A 16930-nucleotide genomic window follows, 5' to 3' on the forward strand; every position below is an offset into this window, starting at 1 on the left:
CCCGATACGTCCATTGTTACAGCCTACAAGCCTGGAATTGTTGATATTGTTAAGGCCTTCAAACCGCAACAACGTATATGTTCGTACGATGCAGTATACGTTATGTAGCTACCAAGCCTTAACAATGTTGTTGGAATATTTTCTCTGTTGCGCATGTGCACAATTTCTAAAACTAAAACATCCGGTTGCGGAAGCTGTGCGTAATTAAGTAGTTGAAAGCAGAACGTTGAGAATTTGAAATGGAAAATATGTCGACTGAGACCCATATGACAGCTCATACTATGCTGGTATATTTATCCTAATATTTCCTTAACACACTTGTTACAATATATGAAATTGATTTTTCGCTCACATGTTTAAACCTTGAATAATTCACCACTATCTCACACGGCAAACATCATAGCGATATGACTCAAATTGTTAAAGCAACGTTAAAAATGCCAATCAAACCAATACATACTGCTTGGTCCTAAATTAAAATAAAACCCCTCTGATATGAAATACATCTACCATGGTGGTCATCTTGAAAATTGTACAGGTACTCTTAGTGGGTGCATGGTAATAGGTCAGTCCTACATGTAAGACATAGCACACTTTGATTTTGTTTAGGTGCTAGACACTTGAAAACGGGTCCGTTTCTTTTGTGAGAATTTGAATTTATTAGAGAAAGGGCATCATAGTAAGTAAAGTACGACTAAAACATTATAACTTTGTAGAAAAGGGTCGTTATTTTAGTTGTCAGTTGTGTGGAATATTCCTGAAAATTTTACTTTCATAACGATGTTAGTCGACATCAAAACACACTACACAGCGCGTTAGTTAAAACATAATTATCAGGTATTACAGGTAGGACTAGGTAATAGGTCACATGTCATTTACTAAAAGATTTATAATTTTCTGTTTAGTTGGTCCTTAGAACTTTTACATCTAATAATTACACGTTATTCATTTTGAAAATCGTTCTATTACAATGGATGTATATGTAGATATGGTGTTTTAACCAAAGATGACCCAAAATTAAAATGGTGCTGATTTGATGAAAATCTGATCACCACTGGTCCTGTATTTTCAGTTGACAGTACTATCTACATCGTGTTTCCCCTCAAGACTTTTTATTATGCTTGGTTTTTCCTAAATGAAAATGGTACCAATATAGTATCCAATATTGCTACAATTGCAGCTGTTTTGTCAAATTAGTTGATATGTGATTTTCACTGAAAGACTTCTTATCATGTCCTGTTGATTCGGAATGAAATATACCTCTCAGACATTAGACATCTGCTAGGACAGTCATCTTCAGAATCATTTAGCTACTTCACCTGAATTGGTTGTCCTATTTATATGGTATCAAAACAATGTAATAACTCATAATTTGTTATCATCTGCTGCAGTCAGCATCCAAAAAGCTGCGCCACATCTTTACAGATGAACAACTGCATGCATTGGAAACAGAATGGAATGCAGGATTGACGAGTGTAAAGGATGGCAGAAGAATCGAGAACCTGGCCAACTCTCTGAACCTTACAATGCAACAAGTCAGGGTTAGTTGTTTTAAAGAATTTCCTCTTTCTTGCAAAGTTTTGATATCCAGCAGCTTAATGAATTGCATTTCTTAATAATTTAAAAGCAATACAGTTGGTTATATTAATCAATTACTGTCGTAAGTCAGAGTTGCAGGATATTTCCAGTGTTTGCTTCTCAATTTTCAAATGAAAGTAAAACTTCTCAAAAGTACATTTCTTTTCAATTAATTAAAATCTTTGGCTTTAACATTTCTTTAGGTTTCTTGATCTCTATTTCACCTTAGAAATGAATGTTCTCAGTTGTTTTCATATTCAGTTTTTTTTGGGGGGGGGGCTGCAGAAGTAAATGTATTCAATAGTTTGTAAATCATTTAAATACATCCGTTCTTTGAAATTATGATTTTATTGCATCTTTGAATATATTTTAGTCTGCCTAAAAACCATATGCTAGCGACATGCTTTGCAATTTGGTTTTTGGAGGTTGGTACAAAATGGATTGCCCATTGTCAAGGATCGTAGGGGGCCCCGAATGGCTGAGTGGTCTAAAGCGCTTTCATTACGAATCACTGCCATCTCACCTCAGTTTGCGTGGGTTCGAGTCTCGGATTCAACAAATGTGGGTATGTGAGAAGCTTGCCAGTAGCTTCTCGTGGGTCAGTGGTTGTTTCTGGGGTTTTCCAAGGTTCTTCCTCCACCATTAATACTTGACGCCATGTATAGCCTATCATGTGTTGAAAAATGGCATTAAACCCCACAACAACAGCAACAACAAAAAAATCAAGGATCATTATTCTCAAGGACAGATTATACAGGAAACAAACATGATGAAATAGAGTGCAGCAGGTCAGTGGAAGCTCGCATTATCTAGGATGAATTTAATAATGTTGATGACACAATGAATAGCATACAGTCTGGTTATTTATTATTTTCAGGACTGGATTGGAAATAAGCGGCAAAAACAGAAACACAGCATTCAGCAGCCTGCTGTCTCAAGCTCTGCTTCCAAGCCAGAACCAATACAGTTGAAAGGGCCTAGTGCATACAATATATTTTGTAAGGGAAAATCACTTGGTAGGCTAAATATGTTATTGGTCACAAACTTTTTTATTGCTCTGTGCAGTTTTGATAAAGCCAGTCCTGTACCACACTATTTCCAAAAATGGAAGAAAAAGGAAATTTATTTTCATTCCCTTTGAAAGTGTTGCTTTGTTTTTAACAGATTCTAACAAAAGAATGTTTAGGTCTTTGTCCTACTCTGTATAAGACCATGTTATATCGGAATTCATATAATAGCGGATGTGCTATAGCGGGGTAAAACTGTATATATTGACTTATGCTGACATCATTTGCTTAATTATTCTGCATAAACTTAGATTTTCTCTGATATCTTACCATGTGCCCACTTGGTAATGTTACATTGAATAATCCTGTCTGTCCGTCAGTTTGCCCATATGCAGATCATTTATTTACTTCTTGTAAACTTATTAGTACACTGGTAGTGAGATAGTGATCATCTTTAGGTGATGTTTCATTAAGATGTGTGTGTGTGTGTGTGTGTGTGTGTGTTACATCTTATGACACCTCAGCACAATAGTGGCTATGCAGTGGCAACTAAAGGTACATTTAACATGATCTAACAGTGAATTTGCACATAAGTTTAGGAAGACAAACCATTCAAAATATGAACATTATTATCAACAATATAAAATATAAATCGTAAAGATGTTAAATTCTGTCAAATGTATATGAAATAAAAAATAAAGGTCATTAGTTGTGTGTTGAGAACACTCTTATTGGGTTATTGACAAATTTACAAAGCAAATGAATTGTATTGTACAGAAATTACTACAAATGCATCTGTGTTGAATGGCATCATTTTGCAAATATTATATAATGAAGGAGTCTCATAAATCTATTGCTCTTGTTATGTTACTAATTTTTATTTATTTTCAGTCTGTACTTTTAAGATGTCAGAGAGGTAAAATAACTTTGATTTAGTGATATATACACTCTGGTAATGGTGTTAATGGCTGTTTGTTTTGTATGAATGTAATTTAAAACTCTATTTTCTGATCACTTTGCTTTTTGTCTTGTTTTTGATGCTGCAACATAGTGAGTGTGTGGAAAGTACTGCTTTACCTGTTTCTTCTGGCATGTTCTGTTATTAATTTACTATTCAGGTATTATTGCTTACATTTTCTCTAGCCTTGTGTATGCACATGTATAACCAGACTCATTAATCTCTTTGCAGTATACTCTGAGCAATTTTTTTATAAAATGCACCTTTAAATTATATTCACATATATGTGTAACTGTATGCTAATGGTGTTTGAAAAATAATGACACTGTTATTCTTAATACATATTAATATCTAGATGGTAAAGTGAATTTTGTTTATCATTATTGTAAACTTCAATTTATATGCCTATATCACTTTCGAATTATTTTTTGTGGTTAGTTTTGTTTATGAAAGTATCGGAATTATTTTATATTATTATCTATATTTGCTTAAAGAGCCATCATCCTCAGGAACTACTTTTGTTCAGTGGGCAAATGAATGGAAGCATCTGCCTGCTTCAGAAAAGGTCCAATATCAGCAAACTGCTGAGGAACAGAGGCAAAATTTGTCAACATCTGTGGGCACCCCAAAATTCATAAGGCACCACCTAAAACTGATCAGTCAGTTGGTAAGTCATGTTTCTTGATTCAGTATGAAGTTATGTCTGTTCAGTTAACATGAAATCATGTATGAGGTCATCTTTCAGATCCTATGAATACTTCAACCTGGAGGAAGAGAACCTGCATCTAACAAACATTGATTTATAAAATGTACTACTGTAGTGTTTCAGGTAACAATGTAAATATTATAGATTCCTTCATTTCTATTTTTAATAAAATGCAGTTTTAAACAAGCTAATTTCACTGATGATTAGACTTGAGGTTCATTTAGAACTGATTTGTTTAAATACTTTTTACTCATTAGTTTTCATTTTTATTTTGATGCTGAGGTTGTCATTATTTTGTAAATCTTTGTTTGCCATTTAGTTGGCAGAGTTTGCTTGCTAATACATTTTCTCCCATTTTTTCGGCCTCTCCATTTCTTTCTTTCTTTTACTTGTCTGTGATTTCTTTCTTTCTTTTACTTGTCTGTGCTTTTACTTTGGTTTTTAGCACTACTGGTCATATCAGAAAGGAAAAGAGCTTAGATGGCTGGTCATATCAACATTGTGCTTTCACCAAAAGACTTCGTATACTGTCTTATTGGTCCAAAATTAAAATGGTGCTGTTATTGAGTCCAATATTTCTACAATGATATCTTGTCATTCCTACTTTTAAATAGAAAGTAATTTGAACATGGAGGGTTTCATATTAATGGTTGGTAATGTGTCAGGTTGGTACTAATGATAATGATGCAAACTAGTTCTCAATCTGTCCACAGTGGAGGCCATATGGATGGCTATATCAATATGGGGATTTCACCAAAAGACCTCTTTTGCTAACTACATAATCCTGAAAATGCAGATCTTGCCAGTGGTACATCATATATGGCTGGCTTGATGGCTGTCTTGAAATCTTGTTGTCCTCATTCCCCTTTAATGACTGGTAATATTGAAATGTGGGCTTTTCGCCAGAAGACTTTTAATGTCTGCTTGGCCTAAATGGAAATGATGTCAATCTGAAATCCAAAGTGTTCACAGCAGCTAATTTGATAATCTTCTTAGCACTTAATAACAGTAACACCAGAGATAGTTTCAAGACTTCACAGTTAATAGAAAGAAATGGTTTTATCATGAATTCCTGAAAATTCTATTTGCCCAGTAAAGCATCATTTTTTTTGAGGGACTTTGTTATCATGTATTTTCAGTGTGAAGCTCTTAATGACATGGGTGTAAATATTGGTGGTCTGTTTACTGACAGTACTAGATGTGTTGGTGTATTCGGTAACACAAGGGCCTACCAGTTTTTTCAGACTGTTGAATGGAAAGATCAGTTCGTAACCAGCATGATGGGTTTGTATAACTAATCAGTTTTATATCATTTTATGACAATTTTTCAGTGGCAGAAAATATTTGTTTCTAGGCAAGTATTACATTACATTGTTAGCTTTTAGGCAGATTAATAGTGTCATGATCATTTGGCCAAAATTGCATTATATGTAATAAATTTGTCAATTAGTTTAAATATATTAATACATAGCTGCTTTATTTACTGGCTTGTATATTTGAATTTGTTATGTTCAAGATGGTGTCCACTACTTTTAGACTAGGTCCAGATATTGTTTGAAATGCTACTACGTTCAAAAGGGAAAGTGACACTCTTTTTTTGAAAGCTTTTTTTATACATGTAATTGCCAGAAAATAAACATAGATTACACTGGGTTATACATTCACATGTGAACAAAATTAATTAAGAATGGTAAAGAAACAAATCAACATATACAACAGGAATTTGGCTAGCATATTTTGTATTTATATGTAACTGAGTTTTTCTGCCAATTACAGTATTGTACAAAATTATTTTATACATTGGATTTAAGATCCATGTCCATTCATTTTTTATGGCATTTTGTTTGCCAAATCATATGAAGGCTTTTAAAATCTTGAATGACATGAATATTTATTGTTTGAATATGCAATTTAGGCTTCAGTTTAATTTTTTAGATTCACAGACAAGTTTATCACCAGCGGTTGATGAAATCAAGAAAAAATATGTGTCACAAGTGCGACAGATCTTTAATGACTGCTGGGGTAATATTTGTTACAAATTTCATTTTTGTCATCACTTACATTTATTTAGATAAAGAGAAAGAAATATGAATGTCTTCTATAGTAATGGTCATCATTTGTATGGCAGGGAAAATTTATGTTTACTGAACTGTCAGTTAACCATGATAGCATTTTCTCCATCTTCAGTAATATGTATCCTTGTATCCTCCATGTTTGCAATTGAAAAACCCATTCAGTTTATCTTCATGAATTGTTCAACTGCCAAATGTCATGTCATGTTTCAATTTTCTAATATGTTTGATGCATGGTAAATGAATGTTTATCTTACATTCACAAAATGTGTGTTATCAAGGTATGACTGATGAATGTTAAATCCATTACCCACATTAAGAAGAAGTCTTCAAGTAAAAAAACCTTTTATTATAGGTAATAAATATTTATTAAATGTAATTATAAGTTTCAACATCTGAAATTTCATTGTGCAACTTAATGCTTTACTTACAATTACTATGAACAAATGTCTGTCATTAAGTGACAATATCTTTTTCAGCCAAGACAACAGGAAAGAATAAAGTGCCATACAAGACAATAAAAGATAACTTGTATCAGGTAGAGATTAAGAACTTGCCTAATGGTGTTAAATTTAGGTAAGTGCTCCTTCTTCTTTTCTCTGTAGACTTTATACTCATTATGAGTAATATATTACCTTGCTGATATCATGTATCAAATTAGGTGCTGCATTAGGTTCAGATGCTGATGTGATGTATCAAGTTATATTAGGTACTTTATGATGCTGATACTATGTATCAAGTTTTTGCCATCTTTTGAGTTTTGTAAAAAACTAATGCAACATTGGATAAAACAAATGCACATAGAAAAAGCACAGAATACACTAATTCCACCAATGTGTATAACAGCAACATTGGTTAATGGTTTCATTCAGGTTTATGCATATGGTAAAAGTCCCAGATCCAGGGATGGCTGGCTGTGTTATACTTGTAATGTAGTATAAAGAAGGAGTTCATTTCATAATGTATGCACCCTTACCTGCACTCTTACAGTGACCCTCAAGCAGAGAGGTCATCTCTGTATCAAGGTGGATATCAATGATATAATTCCTTTGAATTTCTTATTAGTTTGATTTTTTCATGTATGTAATGGGATAAAAGAACATGGCATCACAATCCATTCTTTATTTTAGGATAAAAAGTTACAGAATAAAGATTATTTGTTAAAAAATTGCAAAATCATTTGGGAAGGGAAAAAGCAAGAATAAACACATAATCCTTCAAAAGAACTATGGTACCTTAAGAAATATAAAATCTTTGTAAAAATATTATTTTATTGTATGAATGACTAGTAAACCCTTCATATTACAGAATCGGAAAATCAGAAGAGATCCACTCAGCTTTTGATTAAGTATTGTACATTATTCACTAGCCTTGAATGCAAGACATCCTGCAAAATTCTTGTTCATTGAAGTAATTGTATGTTCATGAATTTTTTTTTATAAATATCCAAGATTGTGTCTCAGTTGTATTTTTTTGTGTGTGCCAGGGACCCAAGCTGTATGGGCCTTCCAACTCTAAAAGAAATAATTAATGCAAGAGACAGTTTGGAATTCTCCGTCACAAGGTACTTGGCCATTGAAACTACTCTAAAATGATCAAAGTCAGAGAGTTGCAATTTAAAGAAACAATTTAAGGTTACATGTGGACAGTACATCATAAATTTGTAATCCACTCTGCAGTGGGACAAACTGAGAATCAAAAATAAATCTCTGCCAAGCAGAGAAGCATAGTGTTTGTTGTTTTGGTTTATAAGCTGTCTATACAGTGAAGATTTTATGCCCATTAATTATACAGTTTAAATACATATATATGTATAGTGTGTTTCTTATCATTTTAGATTGTGTTTTTGTTTGTTTTTTATTTTAAAAGGTTTTACTTTAGCTTACAAAATGTCTGTTAGGGTTAGTTATTCACTTCTTTATAATTTCTTTTTTAAAGGACAAGTAAAGTAGCCACAAGAACATCATCAGATGAGCCTTGCCATCTGAATCAAGGTAATTTATATTATGACATATCTTTTGGTGTGTTCGCAGCATGAAAAGGCTGATCTGTGAATATATATGCCTTGGATTATTATGCATTTATATTAGAATTCATACACTTAACCAAGTTAAGCAGTAATATATGTACCTAATATCATGATAATGGTAGATTGCTTACTCAGTGATGATCAGTTCTAACGGCCATCTGATTACATTTATCTTTTACTTGTACATGCATTTGAAGCTTTTTTTGGACATATCCAACACAGATGCAGGATTTTTGTTATGTTTGTATTCATATAAAGATTTACTGACCAGATTTTGAAGCAACTAAAAGCTGTAAATTAAATGTGTACAGCATGTTCATATGCATAACAAAGTAATATGTTATTTAGGCCCTTGCATTTCTTTATCCATTTTGGCATATTTTTAAATTATGCATTATTTGATGAAAACCATTTTGGTATAGTTTTCTCAGAAACTAATTTAGTTATGCATTTGGATTTTAGTAGTCCTCTTTATATTGACAGCCAACTTAATCAGATTTATAAGCTTTTTTACTTGTATTCTGAATCGTTGGGGGGAGGGTGCATTTTGGTCTTGGAATTAGGCCATCTTTATATGTTGCACAATCCTTGTGTGACAGAATTTACGTGGTGGTAGTGGAATGTTGATGACAAAATAGTAAAAGAAGCATCACTTAATTGCATGAGGAAACTTAACAAATTTTGTTTTCTTGCAGAACAGGTTGAAATTCCAAATGCAATTAAAGATTCACTGGAAGATGAGGGAAACCAAACTGCCTTTGTTCCCAATCTAGGTACTTTCTTAAGAATGGTCATTTCATTTTTACCTTCCCATTGCATTTTATTTTCTACTGACCATTCATCTATAATTCGTTAGGTGGGTAGCTCTCAGCCAAACTGAGATTAGTAGGCATGTTTCTATACATATGTAGATGATGAGTTTATCATTGCATTGGAATGACTCTGCCTTCTTTCTTTTGGACTTGCATGCAATACATTTTGGCTGCGTTTTTTTAAATAAAAAATCTTGTTACTCATGTAGTATGCTTAATAGCAGTTCTTTTAACAAGTTATTTCCTTGCACATTTTCTTTTTTAAAAAGCAGTATCACTTAATAACATCAGAAAACTTAATGAAATTTGTTTTACTTCAGATCATAATGGTGTTCCAAATGTAATGCAAGAGTCACTGGAAGATAAGGGAAAGCAAAAGGCCTTTGTTCCCAATCTAGGTACTTTCCTGACAAAGGTCTCATTTCATTTTTATGCTCCCATTGCATTGTATATATCTGCTACTGGCTAATCATCCATCACTTGTTTGCTGTGTAGCTCTTGGCTAAATTGAAATTAATATGCATGTTTATATGCATATGTAGACGGTATAATGAGTTTATCATTGCATTATAACGACTCTTTCTTTTGGACTAACATGCAATACATTTTAACTGCATTCTTTCTATGAACAGCCCAGTTGTTTAATAATTGTTATTTCAATAAGTTCTTTATTGGCACAAACATTTTTTTAAAGTCTCAGTCTGTCTGACATTCTCGAGATTGCTTTTTTAATAATTACAGTAATGATTTCAATTCAGAATTATTGATAAATATATGCATGTCCCTGATGCAGTATGTATATTCATTTTTTAAGATAATCATTCAACCACATCATCACAATAGGGCTAGATATTCATGCTCCAAATTTTGGTTATACCCAGCACAAAAATTTGGTGTCATTGAATTAAAAACAACATTATAACAGGTTTCTCTTAAGCCAGAAACAACATCAGATGTATGTGTATGTGTGATTTAGATTTTTAATGTTGCTTTAATAATCTGAGTCATATCTCGGTGATGTCTGCAGTGTGACAGTTTTTTTGATCCAGCACTGGGGCATCATGCTGCAGACATGTGGCATCATTTCCCACTAAGTGACATTATCTTAACACCAGGCCAACCAGTCCTAAAACTACCCTCTTAGTGCTCCGCACCAAGCAAGGCAGCTGCTAGTACCATTTTTATAAGTCTTTCTTAGGACTTAGCTGGTGTTCAAACCCATGACATCCGTCATCCAAGACAGACGCTCTAACCACTGGGCCACGGGAGCAGTCCAACATCAAGTCAAGTTAAAAACAATGTATCAATAACAAAGTTAAAATCCAATGCAATGGGAACCATATGTATATTATATAATGGCCAACATTATCATGAGGTCATTTTATTTTATTTTATCAAAGAGGGTAAAATGTCTGTTTTGATTGCTATTTGGAATTGAAACAACTTTTGGGCAAGCAAGAAAACATTCTTTATCTGTTTTTCACTTTCCAGTGTGAGATGGAGAAATAGAACCATCACTGTGTCTGTCCAAAAACAATTTCATTTCCAGAGCAAAACTCTTAAACCATTCTAGGTACAGTATTTCAGACAGACGTGGTACACTTATCAACCAAGCTGTGTACACTTCCTATTGATACTGCATTCATTATATTCTGTTACCATGGAAATATAGTGTAACATAAGTAGTATATAACTTGTGAGTATGCAGATTGAGCGATGATACAGCGTGCTTTCAGTTGGATTCTTAAAATAAATTGGGAAAGTGCAATATGTCATCTTTAGGTTATTCTTTATTGCTGTTATGCCACCTTATGCAGGTGAAATTAAGTGTTAATACAGAGACCCCTATATTGTCTTCACTATTGTAAATGTTGAATACATTTGCTCCATTGTTTGTAAAAGTAACAAAATGTTTTCTTTATTCTTACACTAGAGAAATCAAATCATGATTTTCTCTAAGTTTCAACAATTTTTATAACAAAAATAAAGCAGTTCATTGTTTTACTGTCTGATAATGGTTTTGTACTTGTTTCAGTTTTAAAATTTATTTACAGTTGAAGCTGAGCTTTTGATGGACCTCACTGATTCTGAGGATACAAATTCAGTGTTAGAGGTTATGGAACCCTCAACATGTAAGAATTGCTTTAGGAGTGTATATTAACCTCTTGTAATAAGTGTACACAATTTTTATCTCTTATGTCATATATAACTGATAAATGCTTATGCAATAACTTGTTATCTGTCCAGCCATTAGTGCTAATTTGTTATTTCTTCTTCTCCTAACAAACTGGAAGGGTTGCTGAAACTGTACACTTATTTGTTGCAAGGTCTAGTTTGCCCTTCAGACATGCATGTAATATGGCTGCCATGGCAACAACCTTGAGAATCTTATTAATATGCCTTCTCAACAGCATGAGCAGTTTTCTGGAACATGCATTCTTCTCCAACCAGTTTATTATTTTATTTTAATCATTCTGATCTTATTGAAAATATTATCAGTGCTGGACAAAGAATTTTTTAAGTGTTAGAAGCGGACCTAAAAAAAACATGAAAAACCTAAATTTTCATTTGACCTTAGAAACCTAACAAAATCACAAAGAAACTGTAGGAAACCTAAATAGATAATATAAACCTAAAATGTTTTTTTTAAACCTGAAAAATATTTTTAAAACTTTGAAGAAAAAAACTTAATAATAACCAAAAAATTTCAAATTCAACTTCACTTCTAACCCTGTTATTATTATATTTGTTATTTAAAATTGCATTCAGGTTGTGGAAGTTATGATTTTTATGTGTTATATAGTAATATTGTGTGCTATTTTTGCTATGAAACTACACCTATTCATTCAAAAAATACCCATTGGTCTTAAATTTCTAAACTGTACTCCTCTGACATCCAGTACAGCTGCCATGGTGGCCATCTTGAAAATCTTTTCACCTTCCCAGTTACTGTTATTTGTGATATTAAAGGCAGTTAAGACATATTCCTTGCATCCAGTAACTCCTCAGATATTTGGAAAATGAATTGTTCTCTTGTTATTACATATTTTTTTAATTTAACCCTGAGATCTTCTTCTTAATATTTCCAGTGATTGACAAATTATTTTTTTATTATAAATGACAGTTTATTGAAAATTGAATTATAATATTGTAAGCTATTAAGATTTGCATATGTTGTATGTTAATATAGTATGCATTTCTTGTGATCAGTGAAATTATGTTGCAAAATTTGTGAAGTGCACAGTATAATGTATAACAGTGAGAAATCAAAGAGCAAATTGGCCTTGAACATGTTGTAAAGAAATTATTCTCATTTGTAAACAATAACTGATTTGAAATAGAATTGTTAGCTGCATTAAGCTTACTTACTTTGTTCTGAATTAGTGCTGTATGTATTAAATCTTTATTTCCAGTATGTATGTATGTATGTATGTATGCATGCATGCATGCATGTATGTTTGTATGTATGTATGTATGTATGTACGCATCTTTGTATGTATGTATATATGTATGAATATATGTATGTATGTACACATCTATGTATGTATGTATGTATGTACGCATCTTTGTATGTATGTATGTATGCATATTTGTATTAGGGTATAGTATCATTTCCAAACAATAATGCCTTTATGGTGCCAATTAAATTAAAGTTTTAAAAAATTGTATCAGTCTATCTTATGAAAAAGTATAGGATTTAACTGTTCTTGAAATTAAATTATAGTGCCACACTCATGCTTATTGTGTCTACTGATTAACAGGAATACAATAAGAAAATAAATATCTAAATTTTTTAATTTCAGCTGATTGGTTTGAGGTGGAGAAGATACTGAAAACAAAAAAAAAAGGAAAAGGCAAACAATATCTCATTAAGTGGAAGGGATATGAGAAGCCAACCTGGGAACCAGAACACAATATTAGAAAACCCAAAAAATTACAAGAAAAGGATTAACATCAATACATATACTATACCACTTTCCTTCAGTGTGAATATCATTTCTTATCATCAAACCAGTTATCATATTTACCATAAATATTCAGAGACAGCTTTATTATCTACCTATTCATTTGTTATATAGGTACAAATTAGTACTACTTCAAGCCAATTTTACTATAATTCTGGATTGATCGGACTGTGTAAAGATAGGGCTTAATATTTTAAAAAAACACAAGATAATTTATTACATTTGTATTTTTATCACCCATGAGCTGGATTTAGTTGGTACTTATTTGTTCAAGTTTTGACATTGTTTCTCGATGCAACGATTGCAGTCTGCTGATTTTTTTCTAATATTTATTTCTTGTACATATGTATATATTTTGCCAATGTAATACTCAAATGATAAGAGTATATGCTTAGATCCTAAATAATTGTTATGTCCATTGCGTCTTTTTGATAACTAAATTGAATGACTTCATATTTTTCCTACATTATGATTTCAAACATTCAATGGCAGAACAGAAACACACTTGCAGATGTCAACACGCTGCTCCATCACTGCTGAAATTTAATGTACTTCATGTACAGTTGGCACATAAATCCAGTCCATATTTCGTAGGTATGACAAAAATACCAAAATCTTTTCATTACAGATCAAATGGGAAAGTTGTTGTAATGCACATTCATTCACAATATGACTACAAATTTAAATTTTAAGTAGATCAAAATGCCATTTTCTTTCAGAAGGTATGTGTAGCACGTGAAATTTCAAATTTATCTGGGTGGATTTAAGTGGGCATTAATAATGTTGTGTACTGATGAATATTTGCTTGTGTATTTAGTTTTTTGAAATGCGGCGTACATTCAATTACTTTGTTTCATGTAGTGTATTTTTGTTTATGTAATTAAGCCTTAAGTAGAATAAGAAAATTAGCATATAATAAAAAGGTTACTTCATTTGTATAGGAAAATATGAACTCGTTTTGTCGGATGGATATACTGCACTCTCAAGTGAAGTAACCTATAACTGTTAACTTGCTAGCTTAATCAAAAATGTATCTTGCCTGTAATATTGTGTATTCAGAATATGAACTACACAAAGTGGACATTGAAAGTAGCCAAATTTCTGCTAGGTGACAATATTACAGCTATCAAAATGCAGCCAGTACTGACATATAGTCATTTAAAAGCCTTTTTAGAAAGCCTACCAGTATATTGTGAGGCAGATTAATGTCAGTTGCAACAGAAGTTGTTGAATATGTGTCAATATCTTGGAGGACTCTATAAAAGATTCACCATGTAAAGTTGAGAAAACTGTTATTTATATCCATCTTGGCACAGAATCTTAATGTCACTTTTGTGAGGGAGAGGGGTGATTGGATTTTTATTTTAAAAAAATGATATTTTAAGTTTGCGAAAAAAGATGTTGCTTTCCATTAATAAATTTCTCATTCAGGAAAAATGTTGCTTAGAAAATGCATTTTGATTTTGGATCGTGGACACACTTTGCAACTTTTTCTTTTTTCTTAGAAGTCACTTTGCATATTAAACTTTAACTGGTGTTTAAGCAATAATCAGTTTAATCTTTGCTAGATGCTTCAATATTATAGTTCATTGCTGAAAAAACACATTTATTTTGCATTTGTATTGAATTTGTCACAAGTGAATGCACATATTGAATAAAATGATGAAACTGGATTAAGTTTTGTTTTTACAATGTTTTTGTTTTTCATGCCTTGTTGTCTTGCCTGCTTTAAAGAGAGTATGACTTAGATAAGGCAGACTTTTTTCTGAATGCTTATAATTCTCATACATTTGGGTTGATAACTCTCATACTGTGGAATCAGGTAAGACCTTTAATAGCCATTCACCTCTACTCTTCCTCTGACTCTGTCAGTGTTAAGGTCATTTGAACATCTTGATTAAATAGAAAATTTTGGACTTATTGATATTAAATTCTGCAACCTTGTTGAAGGATTTGGATCTTCAACTGTGTGTGATATCAAAATTATCCTTTTGGCAACTGTCAGTGAGAGACTGAAAAATGCGAAAATTAGTAAGAGGTGGTCAAATATTTTTGGATCAGGTATTTTTCAGTTTCATTATGATTTATTATCAAATGAGCTTAAACAGTACATGGAATATGGTGAAAAATGATTACGGTAAATTAAAGATCGTTACTTTCTAAAGTACCTAAAATTCACACAATCTTATCACAAAATAAAGTTTTTCTGTACTGAAATTAGAAAACAAAATAAGGAATGATGCTGTTCAAAATACTACAGGCCATGCATTTATGTATTTCTAGTCTAGTCTTTCGTTGTATGCACAGACTAATAAATGCTGAACTCTCCAGCGAGGTATGTGGTAACAATTTTTCTTATCAACCTAACAGTGGACACCCAACATTCATGAATTTACATTATTTCTACAGTACCATTCAAGTCAATGCACTTCAACCCTACCTTGTAACATCAGACATGGTCATGGTAATTTAAATATCCTATTTAAGACTTTGGTTAAAAAAATTCTACCTGGTCCTAAGCACCAGATCCAAAGAGGGTATCTATCATCCTAGGAGTGGTACAATGTTCATCATGTGAGCAATAAAACTGACTCGTTATAATGTATAACAAAGTATGTTTCGATAAGGCTGTTTCATTACAACATGAACATATTTTAATAATGTGCTGTGCAAATAAATGTCAAGACAACCAAATATTTTGATTTGGCACAAAATAACTTCAAAATCTTAAAATAGTTAAACTGATGCTTTGATCCAAAATTAGAGAGAATTCTAAAAGACTTGTTGGGGCATTTAGTAGTTTTGTATGGGGCAGTATATACACAAATGTACATGAGAGTTCCTCTGTAAATGTTGCTGCAAGGAATCATATTAAAAATGGTATCATTTTAAAGATAAATAGGTATAGTCTACTCTGCTTTGCATAAAATATATGTTTTGGCAAATATTTCTAAATTTGGATTTGATACTTACGCAACTGAGGTTAATGAAAACCCATGCTGAGCATCCCAAAACATTTGACAAAAGGTCATGATATTAAAATCATCGGAACATTCTTCCTTATTGCCAGGATAAAGTTTAGTTCTACTTATTATGACTAATAAACGATAATAGAAAATAACTGCGGATTTGCCTGTATAATTTCAATATGATAATACATGCAGCATTGTAACAGACAATTCTGGATACTTGCAGCGAACCTATGAACGGACATACCACGTTAGCTTGCATGAGGTTTTGGCAACAACTGCAGCAAGTGGTTCTCCACTTGGCACTATCTGTGCTGGAGTTTTGAGCAACCTGCTCTGTCGGACTATTGGCCACTTGTTAGTAATTGCTACAATTATTTTGATCCACCTTTGTATCTGGTTAAGTTAAATTAATCTACTATTGTCCTAAAGCATTAAATCCTTCAGAACACTCACCTTTTTAGTAGTAATCCCTGTCAGAACCTAACACCTGTTTATCCATCGGTAAAAATTTTCAGACAGATGCCACCCCCCCATTTAAAAAAAATATAAAAAGTATTTTAAGTTTGTGTTTCTCCTTCAGATGTTGTTTGTTCTATTTATAAAGAATTTTGTATGAAAAAATTTGAGTTTTTGATGGGTTATTTATTTTTCCCTAGTGTTTATCTAAAGGGTTGTCCATCCGAGCCTTGTAATTTTTGTGACCTTTGCTAGAGGTCTCCTAATTCTCAGTGTTTGCTATTGTGTGTATGCTATAAATCAATTTTTTTTTATATCCCCCCCCCCGTTTGTCTTATTTTAATTCTTTGAATTTAAAATCCATTACAATATATT

The 16930-nt window shown here is 32.3% G+C and overlaps 2 protein-coding genes across 8 annotated transcripts in view; both read left to right on the plus strand.

Annotated features, from left to right (window-relative positions):
• LOC149776532 (general transcription factor II-I repeat domain-containing protein 1-like) overlaps nt 1–14800 on the plus strand; it is a 49367-nt gene extending 34567 nt beyond the window's left edge. The window contains exons 9-19 of one of the 6 annotated variants that reach the window (XR_016416056.1): nt 4038–4210; nt 5389–5533; nt 6185–6271; nt 6801–6897; nt 7808–7885; nt 8260–8315; nt 9046–9123; nt 9483–9560; nt 10654–10735; nt 11217–11294; nt 12966–13020. Coding sequence is in view for 4 of the 6 variants with exons in the window: in XM_089940981.1 (XP_089797107.1) it covers nt 4038–4210; nt 5389–5533; nt 6185–6271; nt 6801–6897; nt 7808–7885; nt 8260–8315; nt 9046–9123; nt 9483–9560; nt 11217–11294; nt 12966–13114 (1019 nt within the window). In the remaining 2 variants the exon portion in view is untranslated. Of the gene's footprint in view, nt 1–4037; nt 4211–5388; nt 5534–6184; nt 6272–6800; nt 6898–7807; nt 7886–8259; nt 8316–9045; nt 9124–9482; nt 9561–10653; nt 10736–11216; nt 11295–12965 lie in introns of all 6 variants that reach the window. The other 5 variants (XR_016416057.1, XM_089940981.1, XM_089940983.1 and 2 more) reach the window with 5 other exon arrangements.
• Nucleotides 132–4040, plus strand: LOC149776536 (uncharacterized). Of its 2 annotated transcripts, XM_089940988.1 has the most exons (4): nt 133–287; nt 1392–1541; nt 2456–2594; nt 3477–4040. In XM_089940988.1, the coding sequence occupies exons 1-4, from the start codon at nt 240–242 to the stop codon at nt 3503–3505; spliced, it is 366 nt and encodes a 121-aa protein (XP_089797114.1). In that variant the 5' UTR covers nt 133–239; the 3' UTR covers nt 3506–4040. The 2 variants fall into 2 exon arrangements, with proteins under 2 accessions (XP_089797113.1, XP_089797114.1); XM_089940987.1 differs by having other exon boundaries at nt 132–287; nt 2456–4040.
• Nucleotides 14801–16930: the final 2130 nt, after the last annotated feature.

Source organism: Sinohyriopsis cumingii, chromosome 18 (genome assembly GCF_028554795.1).
Source record: "Sinohyriopsis cumingii isolate HCF-2022 chromosome 18, ASM2855479v2, whole genome shotgun sequence".
NCBI classification, from domain to species: Eukaryota; Metazoa; Mollusca; class Bivalvia; order Unionida; family Unionidae; genus Sinohyriopsis; species Sinohyriopsis cumingii.